We start from the raw sequence: 23794 nt of genomic DNA, 5'->3' as shown, positions 1-23794 counted from the left end.
CAGTGGAGAGCTAAGGATTCAACTGCACCATAGTGACACATGTGACAAGATTGCTTACAACACGGTAACACTAACAGCCTAGACAGAGACCAGACATCCACTTGGGGTGACATCCCAACAGTAAGGGATTGGAAGGAAGCCAGGAGCGCATCCCCAGGGGGCTGGTTATTGAGAAGCCGGGAGACCCAACAGTGAAATACTAGGTAATTATCTAGAAGAACAGCTATGCTTTACCCACTCCCCAACCCACTACTGGGTAAGGACGGTGCACGGTTATTCCCTTTTATACCAAGTGGGACGGAAATCAGGAAAATCCGCTGCAATTACTCAGAAAGACAGCCAGGAACTTAGTATAAGGAGCCGGGTGCGGGTGCGCTGGGAACAGGCGGACGGCTGTGTGGAAGGGGTATGGCCTCTTGTTCTCTATAGTTCTACGTAATTTACACGTCTCTAATTAGAGTTGTGTCACCTAGCTGGCAATTTAATAATTTAGATAAAAAGATGAAACTTGAATTGGGAATGGAGACCCTCTCAGGAAACACCAGTAACAAGTGCTTTGAGCGTGTGTAGCAAACTCCTGGGCCCGCGGTCTCTGTCATCTTGGACAAGCCCGGGATGTTGAATCACCTCTCCTTGGTTCTAGCTCTTTGAGGTGTCACGGGGGGAAGGGCCCTTGAGGGGCTTGTGTGGGAATCACTCCTCTGACCAGTCCATCCTCCTGCCAGCTGGGATGGGCATCCGGTGGCCTCCTGTGGGCCAAGCTGACGCTCCAGCACAGACCTGCTGTCTCCTTCCCACAGCAATCTGGAGCCCCAAGGCCTCCGTGAAGCGCCTTCTGGGAGAACAGTGTGTGCCCCGCTGGCTCTCCTCAGTGCTTACTTCCAATGGTGGTGAAAGCTTCTAGAGAAGTCAGTGACCCCGCGCTAAGTCTAGAAAGTGGCCTGATATGTCTTAATGCTTCTGGTTTCTGCCAGAACTTTCCCAAACACTGTCCTCCTCCCCCTGTCACCAAAGAGCTTGCATTGAGTAACGTCGCTGATGAACAGGGCTGCAGGTCAGGGCAGAGCTCAGGCCTGCTGTGCAGAAGGCCCTGGGGTCCATCTCCAGCATTGCGTAAGTCAGTGAACAAGAAAACAAACCTCAGCCTTTCTGGGAGATCACAAGCTCTTGTGGACTCTTCTCTGTCCACACAGGAGCTGCCCAGGTGCTGGTAGCTCGAACCTCCCAGACCAAAGCCCAGGTTGCTCCTTGTAGGCTTCATCTTTTCCAAACCTACTTTATTTGGGGTTCTTTTTTTTTTTCTTAAGATTTATTTATTTATTATTATGTATGCAGTACTCTGCCTGCATGTAAACCTGCACACCAGAAGAGGGCATCAGATCACATTACAGATGGTTGTGAGCCACCATGTGGTTGCTGGGAATTGAACTCAGGAAGAGCAGTCAGTGCTCTTAACCTCTGAGCCATCTCTCCAGCCCTTATTTGGGATTATTTAAATGCTTATACCTTCCTTCTAACCCACCTACTCTACATAAGAGAAGAAGGGGCTGGCATGGTGGCACACGCCTTTAATCCCAGCACTCGGAAGGCAGAGGCAGGTGGATCTCTGTGTGTTCAAGGCCAGCCTGGCCTACAAAGTGAGTCCAGGACAGCCAAGGCTCCACAGAGAAACCCTGTCTCAGAGAAAGAGAGGAGAAGAGAGAGAGAGAGAGAGAGAGAGAGAGAGAGAGAGAGAGAGAGAGGGAGAGAAGGTTAATGGGAACAGGAGAAGCAGGCCTTGTTGAGTTCAGTTCCTGGGAGTGATTCCCCTGGTGTAGTCAGCAGGATTTCAGCAGACCAGCAATTTCAACCAAAGGTGATGCTGGAACTTGGAACAGCAGATTCCCAAGCAATGAACAGCCAAACAATACCAAGACCCCTTCCTGTTGTAGGCACGTGTCTGTGTGTGTGTGTGTGTGTGTGTGTGTGTGTGTGTGTGTGTGTGTATGTGTATATATATATCCTCTCAAAGTCTGCACTAGGATGTTTTTCGGCTGGCAAAAACCAAGCCCCCCCATGAAGTGGTCCAACTTCTAAGTGGATAAACATCACCTGTTCTTTCACAAGTCTGTTCCACATCCCACACTTGAGATCAAAACAAAAACATATTTACATCCACCGCAGCTCTTGACTGGCTCTAGATCTTAGCACTCACCTCTGATGTTGCAGCCTACCTCTCAGTCTCTCTCCCTCTGTGGTCCTTCATTTTCTCTGCCTTTCTTTCTTGTTTTGGTGTCTCCCCTCCCCCATTACTTCTTCCTCCCCTCCATCTTCCTGTCACCAGTCAACCCCCTTGTCCACACTTCTTTGAGCTCCTCGATGCCTCCTCCTGACTCTGGTGTTTCCAGGCCACCAGGCCCCTGCCCTGCAGGAGTCTGAAGCGTGGAGAATTGATCCTTCATCTCCCCAGAGGCAAGAACAGACCAGCCTGGAGGACAGGGGACAGTACAGGGACCAGGGCCAGGTGGGGGTACACCTGAGGTTCTGCAAACATCTCTTCTGAGGACCATGAAGCTTTAGGGACGAGGGGCTGTGTTTTCATGTTGCAATGGGCCTGTCCACACCTCAGCTGGTCACGTGGAACGTTGTGACTTTCTTAGAGGAAGTTGACCCCAGGTTAGACAGATGAGGGGCCAGGCGTGGCTGCCTCTTGTTCACCTAACAGCAGGGTGCTGACTGGGCTCCTAGCCGTTACACAGATGAAATAAACTTAGGTTTAGAGAGGCCAGGTGACTTGCCCAGGGGCCCAAAGTTGGTGGACCGTGTGGGATAAAGGTGACTCTGAAGGGATTTGGTGGCACCTGTTGAACTGGCCACAGGAGGCGCAAGGCCATCTGTCCTTCCTCAAGCCAAGGCCCGGTCATTACACTGGAACATAGAGGCAAGTAGTTCTTTTTGTGTAGACCGCTGTGAGGGTCCCGGGCATCTGCTGGCCAGGTGTCTAGCTTGTGGTGGCCTTGGCGAGCAGCTCTGGAGCCTTAATTTCCTTACGTCTCAGGTGTGGCTCACAGGCCGCCTGCTTCCTGGGTTTTATTACTGAAACATAGTGACCCAGCTTGAGGGCTTGGCTGGAAAGTGAGGCTGGAGAGACCAGACTCGGCCCTGTGAGAGTTAGGATGATAGGTGTTAAGCTGGGATTGTCTGTGGCAAGCTGGGACTCTGCAGGAAAGCAACAAGCCGTGTTAAGTTATGAAACAAGGAGTGTAGGGACCACAGTGTTGGTCCAGGCCTGTTCCCCATTAGAGCAGTGAGGTAATAGTGTCTCTTGGGAATGTTCTAGAAATTTCTTTCAGTTTCAAGCTAACCACATATATCCCTTTTGGACCGAACAGTTAACCTTCCTCAATACACCCAGGGGAAATGGGTTGAACTGCTGTTTGGAGCCGTGTCCCCGACTCCGTATGGCCAGTCTGTCCTAAGATACCCCAGGCTGGGTGTGGTTAGGTCCCCAAGAGCCTGGACAAGAGTCCTCTGGTCTTAACAGCAGGAATCCGCTTCACTTTGATTCGAACCGTTCAGATCCAGGACCATGTGACCTAAAGGTTGGCATCCCTTCCCGGCCAGGACCTGGGGGCAGTTCCGGCATTGTCATCTGGTCTGTTTCCTTTTCAGTCCTGGCTCGGAGTCTGTCCCCTCCAGGTCCCTTCCTCCTTTCACTCTGACTTTTAATTTATGTTCCTCGTATGCAAAACTTCTCCTTTGAACGCTCACCCTCTTCTGGACCGAGGCAAGTACCCACGCAAACAGACGAATAGATAAGCTTATCATGCTGACCTGTGCCCTGAATCTCTTCCTAACCCTTCCTCGGGAGGGCTTGGGGTGGGCCAGCTGGCGCAGGGGTGGGAGGTTGGGGGGAGTTAAGAAGGGTGCTGAGGAAATGCTGACTAAGGTCAACGGGAGGAAGCAGTCACCGCCAGAATGAGGAGGTGTTGTATATGTTCTGGGTGGCTCCCGGGGTTCCCGGGGCCTGAAGCAGGCCGCCCCAGTTCAGCTGGCGAACCGTCTCCCTGTGACTCAGGAGTCTTACTAGAAGTTCTGCTGGCTGGGGACTGAACCTGTTCACTGAGCCCCGAAGCATCTCTCTGAAAACCACTTGCCAAAGGTCGTGTGCGTTGAACTGACCCATGGCAAAGGTGGGGGTGACCTGCAGGGACAGTCCCCGTTCTAGCACTGACTCCTGTGCCCTTAGATGCCCTTAGGTCCTTGCAAGGCCTTGTGGGGTCCTGTGACACAGAATCATGGCAACTGAGGCCAGGTTGCAGGTAGATAAGGGTGTGTGTGTGTGTTTTGTTGTTGTGTGTTTTTGTCTTGGTTTGGTTTCTTGAGACAGGGTCTCTTTGTGTTAGCCTTGGCTGTCCTGGACAATGCTTTGTAGACCAGGCTGGCCTCAAACTCACAGCCTCTGCCTCCCGAGTGCTGGGATCAACTGCGTGCGCCACCACATCCAGCCTTTGTTGTTGTTTCTATTACTCTTTCTTGAGACATGATCCTCCCCTATAAGGCATAGGTTATAGGTTTTGGGCTAGCATGTATGGTTTGTGAGGTGCTGGGGATGTGGGGGGGTAGGATCCGGGTATTTGTGCATGGTTGGCTCTCTGCCGGCTGAACTGAACCTCCGGCCCTGGGGCCATTAGATGAGGCTAAAGCTCTTGCCACTGAGCCTGGTGACCCCCTTCGTCTCCAACATGAAGTGGCAGGTTCTCACCCCAAAGCTTTTTGACAATGACTCTTAGGAATTTTTGGATTTCCTTTGGTCCCCAGCCAGCGTTTTGTCCTCTGATGGTGGCAGGGCAGGGTGAGGGGGCATTTCCCTGGCTGGACCCCTCCCAGGTCAAAGTGTGGGCTTCCACAGTGCCTTGGAAGACGTAGCAGAGCGGAGAAGGGGTGGGGAGGGGTGTGTGTGCAGACTGCCCTGTCCCTCCTCCCCAAGAGCCTGGGAACAGGGTGGTTCCTCACACTCCACCATCCTGGCAGCAGTGACAACACATTTGTCACTGCCAGGGCCAAAGCCAGGGAATTGTCATGAGCTGGGCTGTAGTTGGGTGCCTGGGCCAGGTCAGGGCCCTGGGTCCTCTCATGCCCTGTTGGGCTGTATAGGTTCCTGCAGCCCTCTCCTTGCCTTGGAGCTTGTGTGTGAAGACAGCCCTGTGAAGAGATGGGTAAGTTGGGATCACTGGAGGTTCCTGAGGTGTCAGCGGCAATGGCAGATAGACCAAGGCCAGCCTAGGGGCAGGGCAGCAGCCAACAGATGAGCCGCAGGACACGGCTAGTGGATGAGGAGGTCTCTGCAGATGTCATACAGGGCAGTGAGCCCCGTGAAGAGATACGAACGAATGAAAACCCGGCGTGATTGGCTTTGTCAACCTGGATCAGACTTTGAGGAGTTCAGTAGCAGGCCATTTGTTCCCAGTGTATTGGAGCCCACTATAATTTGGGGGAAAAAAGTTTTCTGGTGTAATAAAACCTCGGGTGGGCAAGGAAGCATAGTCATATCAAAACTCAACTCGGGGAGGTATTGTTTCTTCCAAGTTCTCGAGATATGCTTCCTGTGCTAGCTGGGGCTAGAGAGATGGCTCAGGGTTAAGAGTACTGACTGCTCTTCCAGAGGTCCTGAGTTCAATTCCCAGCAAATACATGGTGGCTCATAACCATCTATAGTGTGATCTGGCGCCCTCTTCTGGCCTGCAGGTGTACATGCAGGCAGAGCACTGTACACATCATCATCATCATCATCATCATCATCATCATCATCATCATCATAATAATAATAGTAATAGGAGGAGGAGGAAGAAGAGGAGGAAGAGGAGTCAGGCTTCTTGCATTCAAATCCCTCTGCTGGTCCTGGCTCTGAGGTCCTGGGTCAGAGCCTTTTCTGCTTCGTGCCTCAGTTTTCCCTCCAGCCTCCTTTCTTCCAGTTAAGACCCCACCTCATCCACCCAGGTCTGTCTTCTTAGAAAGATGCACACTCTCTGTTTGGACGTCTCCTCCGTGGCTCCCTGTCGCCTGCATGATACAGTCCCAGGTCTGTTGGTGTGTTGTGATGGGCGTCTCTCCTGCCATCTCCCCTCACTCTACCCACGTGCTACGTGACCAGCACACAGCACCCTCCCCTGGGACAGAGGTCAGTTCACACGTCACCTCCCCTAGAAGCTTCCCCTCGTCCCGGGCCTCCTGCTCCTTGCTTTGTGCAGAGCCAGGACTCACAAACCCAGTGGCCAGGGGGGCTAGACAGGAGCCACGGAGAAGCAGCAGGCGGACATTTTCCAGAGCCCGAAGGAAGACCGGGATGACTTTCTTCTCTTTTATCCTCCCTAGTGCTTCCTTCCACAGCGCCAGAGTTGCAGAACAGCAGGGAGAATATGGAGCAGGGGGGGGCTGTGGCAGCTCCACCCAGACCGTGCCATTTGTCTCTGAGGGTAGGGGATGGGCTATGTCATCCCACAACACCTGGCAGCTAGGAGGTACTCACCTGTAGCTTTTCCAGGAAATTGGTGGGTGCACACATGGGTGCAGGACCCACCCCTGCCTCTGGACCTTTGCACTTTCTATTTCCACTTCCCAGAATGCTCTGCTGCCACCTGACTCCCCAGAGTGGCTCCCCTGAATGTGCATGCATTAGGCCCTGCCCCTCTTCTCTGTGTGTTCGCAGCCTAGAGCCGCTGTTGTTCTTAAATATGTGACATTCCTGTGAGGCTCCCAGGGGTCGGGCTTGCTTCTGAAACGCTGTGGGCACATCCTTCTGGACACCCCAAGGGCTAGGAGTTTCTGCCTCTCTTTAGTCTTTAGGTGCAGGACCAGAGGCACAGCGAGATGTGGGGCTTGCCCCGGTGACACAGCAGAATTGGGACTCATCCTCAGACAGTGGCTCTGAGGTGTTTGCTCTGTCTTGCATCACCTCAGGGGTCACTCACACTCCTTCCCGCCCGTAAATAGGTTCTTTTCTGTTCTCTGCTATATTACCCTGCGCCCACATCTGGCTTGGCCCATCACAGGGGCTTGGTTAGTGTTTTCTGGAAGGACGGAGGGAACAGGGACCCAAACCCTAACACTAACCCTGTTGGGATGGAGAATGGTTGGTCCTTAGAGCCTAATCCAAGGTCAAGGTCACCTTGTTGGAAGTGGCTCCATCTTTTGGAGGCTTGAGCCTATCTGGGTGAAGCTCACCCTGGCCCCCAGGAGGACCGCTGTCTCCTGACCCCTCTCTGGCAGATGTGCCAAATGGAGCTGCAATGCTTCCTTTATCACCACCATCTGAGGTCCTGCCAAGCCCACTTCCTGCCACACAGGAGCCATGGGTTTCTGGAACACAGTGGGTGGTGGCCACTGTTGTCCAGCCAACAAGGGTCCCTAGTGTGTGCTTTGGCCAACAGCTGCAGCAGCTGTTGTGTGGGGAGTGGACCCTGGGCCCTAAAGCACTGAGCCCCCAAGGAGCCCCTTAGAAATGCAGGGCAGCCGCCCGTGGGTGATACTTCTTTCTATCAAAGCTACACAGTGTGGGAAGAGGAAATCTAAAAAGGGAAACTGAGTCACTGGTTTAGGATGGGTAGCCTGGTCAGCCTCCCCTTGTCACCACGGAGGGCAGGTAGCTGGTTCCCAGCACAATGGCCCATCTTGTGTCTGTGTGCTGAACTGTGTATTCTCAGCACTGTCTGCTGCCATGCTCGTGGGCACCCTCAGAGGGGTGGGGGGACATGAACCCCATTTACGGAGTCAGCTCAGAGGTCAGAGGTGGTTAGTCCACATTGACAGCCACAGAGAACCTTTTTGTTGTTGTTGTTTTCCGAGACAGGGCCTCTCTGTGTAGCCTTGGCTGTCCTGGACTCTCTTTGTAGACCAAGCTGGCTTCAAACTCACAGTGATCCACCTGCCTCTGCCTCCCGAGTGCTGGGATTAAAGGCATGCGACACCACGCCGGGCTCTCCACAGAGAACCTTTAATCTACCTGGTCTGGCCAGCTCCCGGTGACAGACTCCTGTATGCTCCTGTAGCTACGAACACCTGTTCTTGTCAGCCAGAGCCCAGCCTAAAGACCTTGTAGCTCCAGAAGATCCCCCAAGGATCCCTTTCTTTACATGCCCTCATTCTTGCAAAGGTTTTATTATTTATTTCATGATTGGTTGGCTCACGGTTCAGAGATGTAAGGTATCTTGTCTAGGGTCACACAGCGGGGAGCTGAGGCATGCTGCCTTTTTTAGGAGCTGTAGCACTAAGCTGGGCATAGGCTCTTGGCCCAAATACGGTATCAAGTTGGACAAGATCCTATGAAATCACTGAGGCTCCAAGGAGTCAGGCATATTTGTGGGTGTTTTTTTATTTTATTTTATTTTTTGAGCCAGGGTCTTGCTAGGCAGCCCATGCTCCACCACACCCAGCTAAGTTATTTGTAAGGACGGGTCCTAAATGAGGCCAAGGATGGGAAAGAGAAAGGCCACCACCCCACAGTCTGGGCTAGACTGGCCTTACAGAGCCTCTGAGTCTTCTAGCACATGGTAGGCACCCAAGAAAATGGAGCTAGCAGGGCCACTGTTATTCAGAGTCTTGGCATCCTGGGTTCCAGTGTCTCTCCGAAGGGTGGTCCAGGAGGCCTTCTGCGGACCTGAGTCAGCTCTGAAGGAGAACCAGGGGCCTGATAAGGTGCCCTCATTCTTATGACAGACGGGAGAAGAGAGAGAGCTCCTCCCTGGGAGGAGCCCAGCCTGGAGGCTCACCCTCTTGTCTCCTGCGGGGGTGGGCTGAGGAAGCGGCCAGCACTAGTGCCAAGGAGGAGTGCTGTCTCCAGCCCATCCCTGGCGTGCGTTGTCTTTCTTGCGGAAGGCCTGGCTTTAGGGAACCCAGGGCTACAGGACCACCTCTTCAGGAGCCCCGCCCCACCCACCCCCACCGGCCCCTCAGCTTCTAACCTCTAAGTTTATGCTTTGAGCAGCATGTCTAGTGGAAGCTGTAGGCTGGACCCTAGTGTGGGAGAGATGGACACCATCCTGAGCAGCTCCCATGAGTGCCCTGTGCTTTCCAGTGACACTGTGTACCTGACTTGGGGAGGCTTTTATTTAAATGGGAGGGTCTTACTAGGACATCCTTGGCTAGTCTATAACTTACTATATAGCCCAGGTTAGCCTTGAACATGTGGTGATGCTCCTGCCTCTGCCTCTTGAGCTGTGTACCCCCATACCTGGCAGGGGAAACCTCTTGATGATTACTTCTGGGACATTCTAGGGGTAAGGGCGGGAATGCAGTGGGTCAAAGACCCGACACTCTAAGAAAGGCTTTTGGGCTCCTACAGTGAATCCCAGATACCCTAGTGGGAGAAGATAGGAGGTGGTGTGGGTGTTTGATCTGTGTCCCCCTTGATCTGTGTCCCCACCAGACATAAGAGGTGTCCTGGGGTCTGCCACCCTCTGTGCCTGTGGGCTGCTTACTTCTGCCAATCCTCACAGAGTCCCGCACTCAGGCATAGCAGAGAGCACATGGGGCCGGTCTCCCGGTGACTCAGAGTGAGCTGGGCGCGGGGGTGTGCGACCAGGGAGGAAACTGTATCCCTGACCGAGAGCTAATTCTGTCCGGGGCTGGGAGCCAGGCCTGTGTGGTTTCCAGATACCTGGGGCCCCATGGGCTGAACCCCTAAGTGGTTCTAGAACCATCCACAAGAGCAGGATGGGGGGAGGGGGGAGGGGGAGGCCCTTCTCTGCTGTGAGTGAACAGCACTAACTCTCAAAGACGTCCCAGCCTGGAGTTGTTCTCTGGGAACCGTGTGTGAGCTTGTGCTGGTCATGTGGCCTCTCTGTGGATGCAAATCTATGACACAGGCACAAGGTGTGCCTACGGAAGCATAAGGTGTGTGAGGTTCTGGGCCCTAGGCTCCGAGGTACATCGTGCACATGACAGCCCGACTCTCCTTGCTCTGTGGCTTAGAGAGGGCGAGTCATCCTCCCCTGACCTCAGCTTCCAGCCCAGAACACCCTCTGAGGGACTTCTCAGTTCCTAAAAGCTCTTTGGAGGCTGAGAGAACTAGGAACAAGGCTGAGCTGGACAGCGGGAGATGAGGACAGGAGCCAGACCAAACAAATAAGCCCTGTGGAGCTGGGGAAGGGTTTTCAGTTTGTTCCTGAACTCCCACGCCCACTGCCCTGATAAGGCCCTCCTGTTTGTCCTGGGATCGCTGGACTGGTCAGTATCTATTCAGAGGGAGGGAGTGGGGGGAGATAGAGAGAGAAAAGGGAAACAACAACAACAACAACAACAAAGAGACAAACAGCTGCCTGGAGGCCCAGGTGCATGCAAAGGTGAGCGATGTAGGTGAAGGGCCATGGTTGGGTCAGGGAGGGGGGTGTGGAGGGTGGGGCAGGGAGGGGGATTGCAGAGAAAGAGACAAAAGGGGGCAGAGAGAGGCGCTGAGGCACAGAAGCCAGCAGGAGGGATCGTCTGAGAGTGGTCCAAAGTACAAGAGGTGACAGAAGCAGAGTTGAAGACAGACATCTGCTGCTCAGACGTCCCCTGGCTCTACCATCCTCAGCCCTTGGCGGCAGTAGGCACCGGGCAGCGAGAGGTGGCAGAGGTAGAGTTCTGCCTCCATAGGGAGCACAAGCCTGTGCTACCACCTGCCAGGTAAGATACAGGCGACCTTGGGCAAGCTGCTGGCCTGGGCCGAGCCTCAGGTGCCTTTGTAGTGAGGTGGGAACCATCTGCCTGTGGCTAGGACCATTCCAGGCTCTACACTAGTTTCAGGGAGTTGACCCCCTCCCCTTACCCCCTCCCTCCACACACATCCTTGAAAGATGAAGGACAATGAGCCCCTCTGAAGGGCATGTCTGCAGTGAATGACCAGAGGTACCCCTTAGGCGGCCACCCACTAAAAGCAGAGGAGCTGGAGGGAACCACAGAACAGTGTACACCGCGGACACTGTGGCATCCATCCTGTGGGGGTTCTATGAGGTTCCTCTAAGGCAAAGGACAAAGGGTCCTGGTGTGTCTTAGGAAGGAGCAAGGGCTATCTCATAGGCTCCCGCCCACCACTTCTGCATTTCTCCCTAAGGCCGAGTGGTGAATTTGATGCACCTTTCTTGTCTGAGCGCACTGCGTGAGCTTAGGCTCATGGCTTAGGTTCTCTGTGCCACAGTCGCCTCTTTGGAAGAGTGTGTGAGACTGTGGCCAGCACATGGTAGTTTAATGAGGAAGAAGGTGATGACATCTGCCTTGGGGCTTTGCTCTCTGTGGCTGGTAAAACCAGATGTGGGATGTGGGCAGAAGCGGCCATCTGCCGGCTGTCCTGCAAGTATTGTCTTGGTGAGGACCTTCTGATGTGGGGACACTGACCAGTGACTTCCCGCTGAACTGTCACTCTTCCTTCCCTTGGGTCACCCCAGCTGGACAGGGAGAGAGAGAGAGAGAGCTGTTGGGTGTGTCCCTGAGAGGGGCTTGTTTGTCTTTCTGTCTGCTAGCATAGCTTGGTTGTGGTGTCAGTGATCTCGACATCATGTCACCCAGATGTGAACCCCAGGCAAGTTTTTTTTGTTGTTGTTGGGATTTTTGTTGTTATTGTTGTTGTTGTTTGTTTTTCCCCTCAAGAAAGATATGAGGAAGGTGACATGCTTCTGCTTTCACAGCCGTGCCTATTACTCGCAGGCCCCGCTCTGATCTTAGTGGCCTCTGTTAGGGCTCCTCTGGGCCTGGCTTCCCTGGAGTGCTCCCCCTGAGTGCTCCTCCGGGAGTGCTCCCCTTCTCCCTCCACGCAGCTGGTCCAGTGCAGGTCTGTGGGTCACAGGGTCCCTGCTGCCTGCTGCTTCTTTGCGTGAGTTTCCTGTGTACTCCCCTGCTCTGTGAGTGCTCGGTGCATCGCAGCTCTTTGCCGTGACTCAATATCCCAGGGTGAAGGCCTGCCCCCCCCCACTACCTTTCTCCTGCCTCCTCTCCCATGAGCACCCAGCCTTTGGCAGAGGCACCTGTGACCTGTGTCCCACCCAATGTCCTGAGAACCTTGACTATTTTCAAACACTTGTTTCCCTGTGGACTCTCACTCCCAGCACCTAGGGCCTGGGGCTGTCCTGGAGGGCTAACAGGTGGGGAGCATCTGGGATGCTGGCGGCAGGAAGGGCAGGGGTGGACCCATGCAGCCTTCGGGAACATGGAACATGGCCTGCTTTGTTCCCACAATGCAGTGCTTCGTACTCTGTGGGTGCGAGTGAGCCCAGGTCACCTTTTGGATGATGCCACAGCTGACCTCTTCTGACTCCCGGCCTCCTGCCCCACTCTCCAGTCCAGACATCCCCACCCCCCATCCCCCACCCCAGCATCCGCTGTGTATAGGAATCCTCACTGGGGTGCTTGCTTGTGGAGGAAGACACTCCCCCTGCAGTGCAGGTGGCCCCTGTGTGTGCCAGGCTGTGGGGGGAGGGGGAGTCTGGGAGCTCAGTCAGGAGCTTTCACTGAGGTAGACACCTGAGGTGTCTAGTTCTTCAAAGATCACTGCAGCGGCCTGTGTGTCCTTTTCCTTTAGCTTGGCATGTGTATGTTCTGGTCCCATCCCTGGGCTGTTTTTCTGTCAGGTTTGCTGTCTCCTTTTGGACCGCTGGAGGGTCCCTGTCCATTCTAGATGGCCGTTTCTCTTTGGTTCTTCTGATCATGCATGGGAGGTGAGCGGGGGCCACTGTGGTCACTTCCCATCCTGGAATTTCCCATCTCTGGAAGCATTTGCTTCAGCTCACGGTTTGAGGGGAGATAGTCTTGTTGGCAGAGAGGGCATGATGCTCGAGGTGTCATTGGACGCAGTGGGGGCTTGAGGAAGAACCCGAGCCCAGGGAGCATCCCGGCTCTCGCCGTGTGACCCGAGAAAGGATCCAAATGAAAAGACTGTAGTAGCCTGGCTGCTACCAATCGATCAGTGATGCTTCTGGAATCTTGTACGTGGAGTTGCCAAAGATCCCGTTCGGCACAGGACGGTGCTCACGTGAGAGCCTCAGGCCCTCATCTTTAAAGTGGGTGGTAGAGGCAAGCGGTGGTGACGCACACCTTTAATCCCAGCACTCGGGAGGCAGAGGCAGGCAGAATCACTGTGAGTTCGAAGCCAACCTGGTCTACAATATGAGTCCAGGACAGGCAGGGCTACACAGAGAGACCCTGTGTCGAAAAACCAAATAAATAAATAAATAAAGTGGATGGTAGATGTCACACTCACTGCAGAGCTCTGGGAGGGGGGGTGTGTGCGGCACAGCTGACTGGCTGGACATGCATGTAGAAAGTGTGCAACGGACTCTGATGTTGTAAGAGGGAGGGGTACCTACTGTGTGCTGAGCCAGATCTGATGTTGTAAGAGAGAGGGTTACCTACTGTGTGCTGGGCCAGAGCAGGGCTGGAGCCTACATCAGGCAGTAGACCCCTGTTATATGGTGATATTGGGGGTGAGCAGAGATGGAATACAGTCACTGACAGGAGGGGACCCGGGGTTTGGAGACAGTGACACAGAAGAAAGAGGGAGGGGACGACCTGGGGGTTCTCGCTGTGTAAGAGCCACCACCGCCAGCAACATCGAACCTTTACACTGATCAGAGAACAGAACAGCCCACAGGGCCTCCAGAGCTCCTATCCAAACCTGGAAAGGTGTGCTTTCATGCTGGGAGCCTGTAGGGCTGCTGTGAGGGCTGCATGCCGGGTCACTCTGAGCTCTCCTTGGGCGGGGCAAGCCCTGGACCAATAGGCAGCATCATTTACATGAGCTTATTTCACATGCCTTGACAGAAGTCAGGGCAGGGACTCAGGTGGGATCTTGAAGGAAGAAAGCACAGAGGCTACTGCTTGTTGGCTCACTCACAGGCCCAGGCCTAACTAGCTGGCCCAGGACCACCTGCCAAGGGAATGGCGCTGTCCAAAGTGGGCTGGACCCTCCTGCATCAGCACACACACATACACACACACACACACACACACACACACACACACACACACACACACAGCTGCCCACAGTGGGCTGGACCCTCCTGCATCAGCACACACACATATACACACACACACACACACACACACACACACACACACACACACACACAGCTGCCACAGTGGGCTGGACCCTCCTGCATCAGCACACACACACACACACACACACACACACACACACAGCAGCCACAGTGGGCTGGACCCTCCTGCATCAGCATACACACACATACACATACACATACACACACACAGCTGCCACAGTGGGCTGGACCCTCCTGCATCAGCTCATACACACACACACACACACACACACACACACACACAAACACACACACACACACACACATACACACACACACACACACACACACACACACACACACATACACACACACACACAGATCTGCCCACAGTGGACCCTCCTGCAACAGCTCACAAACATACACACACACACACACATACTCCTCTCTCTCTCTCTCTCTCTCTCTCTCTCTCTCTCTCTCTCTCTCTCACTCACACACACACACACACACACACACACACACACAGCTGCCCAGAGTGGGCTGGACCCTCCTGCATCAACACACACACACACACACACACACATACACACTCACAGACATGTCCCTAACCAACCTGATCTGGGCAGTCTTTCAATTGAGACTCCCTTCTCAGGTGACTAGGTTGTGTCAAGTTCACAGTTAAAGCTTAAGAAGGATGCCAGCCTTCACACCAGCCTTCACTCTAGACCCCAGAGGCTGAACCCCAGAGATCTGCAGCAGACACTAACAGGACTGAGCAGTAAGGACGCAAGCATTCTATGGCTGGTGGTTGTGAGGCCAGCATGACGCTGGAGTGTGCACTTCTGTCGTCTAGACCGACTCAGAGAGTCTTTAAGGGGCATGTTCACTCACCCGATTGTTCACTCAGCTATCCACTCACTAGATGGGATTGCAGTTTCTAGGCCAGAGCTGTGTGTGCTGCACCGTGTGTGTGTGTGTGTGTGTGTGTGTGTGTGTGTGTGTGTGTGTGCGTGCCTATAACTGTTTTAAATGAACACGTGAAAAGGGGAAAGGAGTGATGCCAGGATTTGCCCACTCCCGAAACGCAGGGCTGTGACGTAGAATCCACCGCTCCGAGGTCACCATGCATCCATGCAATCAGAAGGAATAACAGTTGGTGTCCCAGTTTGTTCTAACTGACCTGAGAGGGGCAAAGCAGAGCCAGACCCCGGTGTTCTGGGGGGGGGGGGTAGTGTCTATAAGTGTCTATAACAGTCTTCTGCTTCTGCAGGACAACAGGCCCTGCCGGTGGGTGTGAGCAGGTTGCTGGTGTGAGCAGGTTGCCGGTGTGAGCAGGTTGCCGGTGTGAGCAGGTTGCCGGTGTGAGCAGGTTGCCGGTGTGAGCAGGTTGCCGGTGTGAGCAGGCTGCCGGTGTGAGCAGGCTGCTGGGGGAGCTGGCATGGAGTCCTAGTGTTTATCTCCTAAGGCTGAAAGCAATAGGAGATTGTTTCTTGGAAGCTCTGGGGGTGGGGGGGAAGAAGCCAGGGTCCAAGGGGTCAGATAGGATCACCCAGGGGGTCTCCTCCTGTTCCTCTGGTGGCGCCAGGTGGCCGTCTTGGTTGCATTTTCATGTGGCCTCATCTTCTGATGTAAATTTCTGTCATGTCCCCTGTCTCTCGCTGTCTGCCTTTGTCTTCGTTTCTGTTCACCCCTCTATCTATCCCCCCCACCCCATTTCCCCCTACCCCCGCACCGTCACCCGCCCCCCTGCAAGCCCTCACTATGTAGCTCTGGCTGGCCGGGAATGCACAGTGCCCCTGCCTCTTTCCCGAGTCCGAGGATCACAGGCCTCCTCCTCTTCCTTTCACCTCACTCAGGACCCCTTCCAGTCAGGGCAGCCTTGCCTTAATGACTTTCACAAAGACCCTCCTCTTAAGTAGCTCTAGATTCACAGACTGCAGTGGACACACTTCTCTGAGAGAGTGGGCATCGTCCCAGCCACTACCGGGGAAGAGACTCCAAGGGAAGATTCCCCTGTGAGGTCTTGAACCCCGCTTCTCAAGGATGTCCTTTGAACTTGGAGATGGAAACGCCATTTTGCATCATGGTGGTTGCTGCTTGCGTTGGCTCTGGTCCAAGAAGATATTCCATTTCCAAACTTCTCACCAGCTTCCCTGGCACAACTGGAGGGCTCAGGCCTCCTGGGGCCATGACTTGGCTTTTCTCGGTTTCCTCCGTTGAGCTCAGTGGGACCGGGATGAGCAAGGTGGACCTTAGTCAGGCGCGTGCGGGGCATTGGGATGCCTCGGAGCCTCTATCCCCACTGTCGCAGCTTTTTGGTGTTGGTGGGTCCAGGGCCTGGTAAGTTTCAGCCGGGGTGGGTGTTGTCATCGTCTTATATCCCAGAGTGTACCCCTGCAGCCCAGGAAGGGAAATTAATTCAGAGGCCTCCTGTGCTGCCACCACCTCCTGTGTCCCATCCTTTTCTAGAGACCCAACAGACTACCCCAGGGGAGGACAAGACAGGCAGGCTTAAGGTTTTGTGGAACAGGCAGGCCACTCTGGGTAGGAGCAGAGTCTCCGGAAGCTTTGGGTAGGCAGGATAATTTTCCTGTCCCCTGGGCTCTGGTCGGGGGGAACTGAGGACAGGAGAGGCAGGCAGACATGCTGGCTTCATCTGTGACCCTGTCTGTTCCTGACCTCAGCCAGATGGAGAGCTCCTTGGCCAGGAGGGGCAGGGTGTAAAAAAGTGGGACAAGAGGAAGTATCTTAGTCACTGTTCTTATAAAAGAAAACATTTAATTGGACGCTTGCTTACAGTTTCCGAGGTTTAGTCCATTATTTTTATGGGGGGGTGGGGGCATGGCGGCATGCAGGCAGGCATGGAGCTGGGCACGTCATCCGGATCCATCTTGGAGAGACTCCAGGCTTGGCATTGGCTTTTGAAACCCCCAAAGCCCACCCTCAGCGACACACTCCCTCCAACAAGGCCACATCTTCTAGTCCTTTTAATCCTTTCAAGTAGTGCCACTCCCTGGTGACTCAGCATTTGAATATATGAGCCTATGGGGAGCCGTTCTTACTGTAACCACCACAGGGAGGGTGTCTTTTTTATTTTTATTATTTTTATTTTTTTTTTAATTTTTATTTTTTAATTTTTATTTATTTATTTATTTTTTTGAGGGTATCTTGTTAGGGAGGAGGGCACCCTGGGGCATCTGGAAGCCAGCGGGCAGCCTCAGCGTGTCCTGTGTTCTATGAGCACGGGTGGAGGTTGGGGTGATCCGGGCGTGAGGCAGTCTCTGGCTGAGCATGATGTGAGCTGCGCACCCTCACCTTTATAGTGGGGTGACAGTAGCAGCAACCCCTGAGCGCTGGGGGAGGCTTTGCAGCTGATGACGTTGAAGGTGCTCAGCGCAACGTCTGGCTGACTGTGTAATCAATCAGCTGCTATTTAGCCCAGGGAACTGAAACCAGTAGCGAGTCAGGTTAGATACACCAGGACCAGCTGGGGAAACTGAGGAAAACTGCAGAACCAGAGTTAAGGGAGTCACAGCAGCTCTACAAAACATGACCTCAAGCTTCCTTGTGGCCATATGGAAAAAGGAGGTGTGATTCTTACAGACACCAAGAGAGCGGAAATAGCAGTTCTTCGAGGGAAACAGTGATGCTCTTTACCACAGCTTCCTCGAGGGTGTTTCTCGGTGGGCGCCTTGTGGCGTTCCTGGACACGAGTCAAACAGCCACGCGGGGGGTGATTTCCACAGATTGCTGTTACAGTGACTTTAAGGGGACAATGAAGGGACCCCTGGGAAGGAGGCTTAGGGACGGCAGATCTGTGGGATCAGGGCGGGGGAGGGCCGAGCTTGGAGGCTTGGAGCGCTGGAGTTGGGGGCTGCCCACTCTTCAGGGGAGCCCAGCTGTCTCGGCCTTTCTTTTCAGTAGGCATCAGGCTCTCTGCTCATACTTACAGCTAGCTGTGTGTCCACAGGCGAGAGGTGTCGCCTCTCCGAACCCGTTTTCTCACTGACAGAATGGAGTTTTCCCTGCGGGGCCATCTGAACACGGCAGAGGTGTCTGGCGTGCAGCCAGGGCTCTGGCCTGGGTCAGCTACTGTTGTGGACTAGGGATGCGTACTTCTTTATTCTCTGAGCTTCCTGGTGGGGGTGGGGGTGGGGGGGTACAGGGAATATGACAGGACTGTCATAGCTCTTTGAAGTTGGCAGAGGCCGAGTATCCGTTGTCATCACATGCAGTGTTCTGGGCAGCAGGAGGGAGACACTTGCCGTGACTGCGACAGAACTCAGGTGTCAGGAGTGGTCGGCCTTTCGCCCATGTCCTGGCCCTGAAGCGGAGCAGGATGGCAGATAGACTGGAACAGGTTGTTCCCCGGGGGCCTCGCTGTTGGCCTTTTCCCATCTGCCTTGACAGAGGCCACCAGAGGGGGTATATGAAGGGCACACTCGGTGTGCCAGGACAGCTCCGAGCAGAGCCAGCCACCCTTATCCACAGACTGTGTATCCCTGGATTTGACCAGCCACAGGTGAAAAGTATTTTGGCGTACACCCTTAGTCCCAGCACTCAGAGGCAGGAGGATCCCCAGTTTGAGGACAGGCTGGCCTATATAACAAGATTCTCTCTCTTTTCTGTTTTGCTTTTCTGTCTTCCTTGGGTTTTGTTTGTTTAGTTTGGTTTGGTTTTTGTTGAGAGAGAGAGAGACAGAGAGAGAGAGATTGCTTATATACTGAGCATGTGCAGCCTTTTCTTGTCACAAAATGCCACTGTTCAAGGACTATGTGCACAGCATGCCCATGACATTAGACATTAAACTAATCCCAGGAAACTTAAAATATCTTGCAGGGTGCATATGGGTTTATATGCAAATATTATGCTATTTTAGAGATGGCTGTGAGGGTTTGGGTATTCAGGAGGCACGTGGGAGCCCGTCCCTACATCCCATAGAGTCCTTGGACCTCTTACACTGCTGGACCTGTCACCCTTTTCCCTTCCCTTTACAGACAAGGTAACTGAGGTGCTGAGATCACGGACTCCCTCCCTCCAGGTCTGCGGGAAATCCATGCAGCTCAGGCTGTGTGTGGTGGTGGTGGGGTGGCGTCAGAGGCAGGCTGAGGGCCTTCCCCCACTTCCCTGGAGGGCTGGAGGCAGGGAGGTGAAGGCTACACCAGCAGATGGCCTGCTTCTAATAGGACGGAGCTTCCCTGCTGGGCCTGGCTCAGCCTCTGACCCCAGCTACTCCCAGCCCAGCCTACCAAATCAGACATGACATCACCTTCCTCCTATAGCCAGCGGCGTCTCTGCAGCCCCTGTGCCGTGATGGGGGGCTGGGTGGAGCCCTCCCACCTCTCTCCGCCTCCACATCCTAGGGCCCTGCTTATCCTTTACTCTGACGGGGAGGCCCCTCGTCCCAGGAAGACGGATGCCAGCCCCTCTTCCTTCTTGGGATAGTGGGGCTCATCCTGGCCCAGCAGTACCCCTCTGTCGATGCCTGTGAGCCCAGCACAGGGAGAGTGTGGACACACAAATGGCAGTGGTCGTGGGGCACCGCGGCACGACAGTTAAGCCCTGGGCTCTGTGGCCTTCAGATGGCTTTCTCACGCATCTGTGTGCTTAGTCAAGGCCTTCTGCTCCCCAAGCCACATGGCATCCCTTCCAGGGCTAAAGGGGAGTGGCACTAGAGAAGGGGGGGGGCAGAGGGGGTGAGGTGGGGCGGGGGGGGGGGGGAGATGGCTTGCTCAGTGAAGAGCTTGTTCCGCCATCACAAGGACTGAAGTTCAATCCCTAAACCAAAAAAAAAAAAAAAAAAAAAAAAGTTCCCACAAATATGTACACATATGAACACACACACATATGTGCACAGTAGGACCATTGGGACTGAGTGCTCAGTACATTTTTGAACACATAAGAGTTGAATGTGACACCTCATTTATTATTGACTGTAAGTATTTTCTAATAGGGCCTCTCTCTTTACCTACCACTTTCCTCCCTCCCTCCCTCCCTCCCTCCCTCCCTCCCTCCCTCCTTCTCCTTCCCTCCCTCCTTCTCCCTCCTTCTTTTTCTCTCCCCCTCCTCACCCCTGCCCCAGCACTAGGGGTGTGAATCTGCAGGTGCTGGCTACGTGAGCATCCCTTCACTGTGCTGCATCTCTGCCCTCTGTGTCTGTTCTAACCAGCCCATTCCTTGGACACCCTTGGGATACGCTTCCAGTCTGCAAAGTGTGGTGGCACCCAAGCGCACGTCTGGGTCCCTTGAGCTCAGAGCCCCAGTGAGACTCCCCAGGTAGCTCTCACGGAAGCACAAGTGTTTCTCTGTAGTGAGAGGTGAGCTCAAGCCCCAGAGGAGCATCCTTGGACAAAAGTGCAAGTGCAGGCTGGTAACAAGGAGGCTTTGATTGGCAGGCTCTCTAGGGTTAGAAGCCTTCAGTTCAAATCCCATGATGCACCGCTGGGCGGTGTTGTCTCACTCCTAAGTATGGCCAGCCAAGCTAAGTGCCCATGTCCTGACGTCCGTTGCTCTGGGACACACCTTCTGGGATGTGAATGTTTTCTTGGTGGGGAGACTGACGCCCTGAGAGAACTCGTATGCTACAGGTGCACATCTTGGAGGTGACACATTTGAACCCTGAACCCAACCACTGCCTCAGGCGCCTCCAAGTTCACAGACTCTCAAGACTCTGCTTAGAAACCCAGCAGGGTTACTATGAGGCTTGGCTGCCTGCCCTGCCAACGCTCGGGGGCTGTGTGAGTCACTATCCCCACACGACATCACCAGGATGGGAAGGTTTGTAACCAACTCATGGTGACTGCTGGGCCCTAGAAAAGGTTTTCATGCTTTTTTTGGAGGCAGTCTTAATATGTTGTAGCCCAGGCTGGTCTCCAACTCATCATCCTCATGCCTCAGCCTCCCCAAGTGCCAGGATTATAAACACGAGCCATTTCATTTTCCACATTTCTAATTTTAAGAATCATTTATTTACTTATTTGGCACATATGTGTGGGCAAGAATGTGTCCACGTTCATGTACAGAGCTCAGAGGTCAATTCTGGGGGACTTTCTTCTTCCACGTGGGCCCCCAGGACTGAATTCAGGTTGTCAGGCTCGACAGCGAGCATCTCTACCCACTGAGCCATCCTACCAGCCTAGTTGTCCATATTTGTAAAGCAAGAGCCGCAATGTCAGCTGGGAAGAGGCCCCGGGAGGACTAGGTGACAGGAAGGGATGTGTCCTGGGTTGCCTTGCAGGTACAGGAGCAACCCTTCCATCTTTTCTCCCTCAACTGCCTGATGGGTTGGTGTTTTCTGGGCCATTCCATGTTGGTGAGTGTCCACGGGAGCCATCTACAGTCTGGGTAGCATCTGCATTGCACCCACCTGCCTTTAGCTCTTTGTGCTGGTACTGACTTAGGTATGGCAGTTGATCTGGATAGATCCAGTCGGTTCTAGCTTCAAGGGCTTTGCCCTTCTCAGCAAGGAAAGCTTGGCTGGATGGCTCTCACCTCTCCGCGTTGCTGTTTATTCCTTGATGGGCTTTCTTCTTCCCTTCCTGCAGGCATTCCCAGCTGGGCACCATATTGGATCATTTTGGAGTTCTATTCTGCAGCAGTGAACATTGGAGGTCTCCAAAGGTAGGGACTCACGTGTCCACACGGGACTAGTGGCATCAGGGGAGGATGCCAGGATGGCTTTGGGACTGTGGGTGGGACCAAGGTCACAGCACCAGGCTCCTTTCTCCACTGCATGCAGAGCTGGTGTGATAGTCCACACCCAAGGAGGCTCTGAATGACTAATTGCCTCACACACAGACTATAGGGGAAGGAAGGGTCCTTAAGAGGCGGGTCAGGCCCATCTTTTCCTGTGCTGAGGGTGGAGGGCTTCATCCTTGCCCTCACTTAGGTTTATATTAGACTCTTTTCTGTTGCTGTGGTAAAACACCATGACCAAGTCAACTTACAAAAGAAAGTGTTCAATGAGGCCCACAGTTCAGAAGGCTGGAGTCTTATCATGGCGGAGCAAAGGCGTGACAACAGGTGGCTGAGCGTTCATGTCTCACAAGCAGGAGGCAGAGGCCACGCCCGACCCCAGTGATGCAGCTCCTCCCACAAGACCACACCTCCTAATCCTTCTCAAACAGCTCCGCCACGGCCCCAGTATTCAAAATTATGAGCCTACGGGGGTCAGTCTCACTCAAACCACCACAAGTTTCCTAACCCATCCTGCCTCTACAGCTTCAGCTTGTTCAGGGTTGACTCTCCATCTGGCCTCATATTCCTACCTAAACCTGTGAGGTCCGGCTGTTATTGTCTCGCTATGCTAACCCTTATCATAGCACCTGGTTTGCAAGATGGCTGCAGATGTTTGTCAAAGAAACAAAGTAGGTGGCTGGAGAGATGGCTCAGAGGTTAAGAGCACTGGCTGCTCTCCCAGAGGTCCTGAGTTCAATTCCCAGTAACCATATGGTGGCTCACAGCCATCTATAATGTGATCTGATGCCCTCTTCTGGCCTACAGGTATATGTGCAGGCAGAGCACTGTATAGATAATAATAAATAACTTAAAAAAAAAAAGAAACAAAGTAGGCCAGGTGTGGTGGCGCACACCTTTACTTCCAGCACCTAGGAGGCAGAGGAAGGTGGATCTCTGAGTTTGAGGACAGCCTGGTCCAGATAATGAGTTTCAAGTCAACCAAGGCTGCATAGGAGACCTTGTCTCAGAAAAAGAAGGAAAGGGAGAGGAGGAAGAGGAAGAAGAAGGAGAAGGAGAAGAAGAAATGCGTGGAGCTGGAGAGATGGTTGTCAGTACTAGTTGAACTAATGAACTTCATATTCAGTGAGAGACCCTGTCTTCTATGACTTTGCCCTCTGTGCCCTCCACATGCACCTCCGCACGAGCACGTGTACTTGCACATACATACACTCACAAGCAGGCAAACGAATGCAAGATAAAGACATGAAATGGCAAAGGGTGAGGTGGTTGGCTTACCACCCTGGCCTTGCTCAGATGAGGAGGAAGTGGTTGGCCTCTCTGGTGCCAGGCAACGCCTCAGCACCTGCCCATGGAGGTCTTTAGCCCATGACCCTGTGTTTCCTTGCAGAGATGGAGTACGACAATTACAACTATTCCGGTGCCTACAGTGATGAGTATGCTGAAGGCTTTGACCTCATCATGGACTTGGAGGAGGCAGATCCCCCGGACACCAAGATGGCCCGGGTCTTTCTGGTGGTAATCTACAGCTTAGTGTGCTTCCTTGGGATCCTAGGCAACGGTCTGGTGATTGTCATCGCCACCTTCAAGATGAAGAAGACAGTGAACACTGTGTGGTTCCTCAACCTGGCAGTGGCTGATTTCCTGTTCAATGTCTTCCTGCCGATCCACATCACCTATGCCGCCATGGACTACCACTGGGTGTTCGGGAAGGCTATGTGCAAGATCAGTAACTTCCTGCTCAGCCACAACATGTACACCAGCGTCTTCCTGCTGACCGTCATCAGCTTTGACCGCTGCATCTCTGTGCTGCTTCCTGTCTGGTCCCAGAACCACCGGAGCATCCGTCTGGCCTACGTGACCTGTGTGGCCGTCTGGGTCCTGGCTTTCTTCTTGAGTTCCCCGTCTCTCGTCTTCCGGGACACGACCAACGTGCATGGGAAAATATCCTGCTTCAACAACTTCAGCTTGTCTGCACCTGAGCCGTTCCCCCATCTCACCCACCCCGAAATGAATTCCATAAGGTACAGCAGACACGTGGTGGTCACCATCACCCGCTTCCTTTGTGGCTTCCTGATCCCCGTCTTCGCCATCACAGCCTGTTACCTCACCAT

The 23794-nt window shown here is 53.8% G+C and overlaps 1 protein-coding gene across 7 annotated transcripts in view; it reads left to right on the top strand.

Moving 5' to 3' along the window:
• The window catches only part of CMKLR1 (chemerin chemokine-like receptor 1), a 46185-nt gene that overhangs the window by 14727 nt on the left and 7664 nt on the right, over positions 1 to 23794 (top strand). For 4 of the 7 annotated variants that reach the window (XM_084761436.1, XM_084761431.1, XM_084761437.1 and 1 more), the window contains exons 2-3: positions 21530 to 21605; positions 23071 to 23794. The exon at positions 23071 to 23794 is cut by the window's right edge and continues 7664 nt beyond it. In XM_084761436.1, the coding sequence (XP_084617562.1) occupies positions 23073 to 23794 (722 nt within the window). In that variant the 5' untranslated portion in view covers positions 21530 to 21605; positions 23071 to 23072. Of the gene's footprint in view, positions 1 to 5091; positions 5199 to 10241; positions 10320 to 10474; positions 10642 to 21529; positions 21606 to 23070 lie in introns of those variants that run through there. The other 3 variants (XM_084761434.1, XM_084761432.1, XM_084761435.1) reach the window with 3 other exon arrangements.

Source organism: Acomys minous (assembly GCF_964271855.1).
Source record: "Acomys minous genome assembly, chromosome: 16".
Taxonomy (NCBI): domain Eukaryota; kingdom Metazoa; phylum Chordata; class Mammalia; order Rodentia; family Muridae; genus Acomys; species Acomys minous.
Note: the sequence above shows the minus strand (reverse complement) of the source record. Positions and strands in the feature narration are given on the sequence as shown.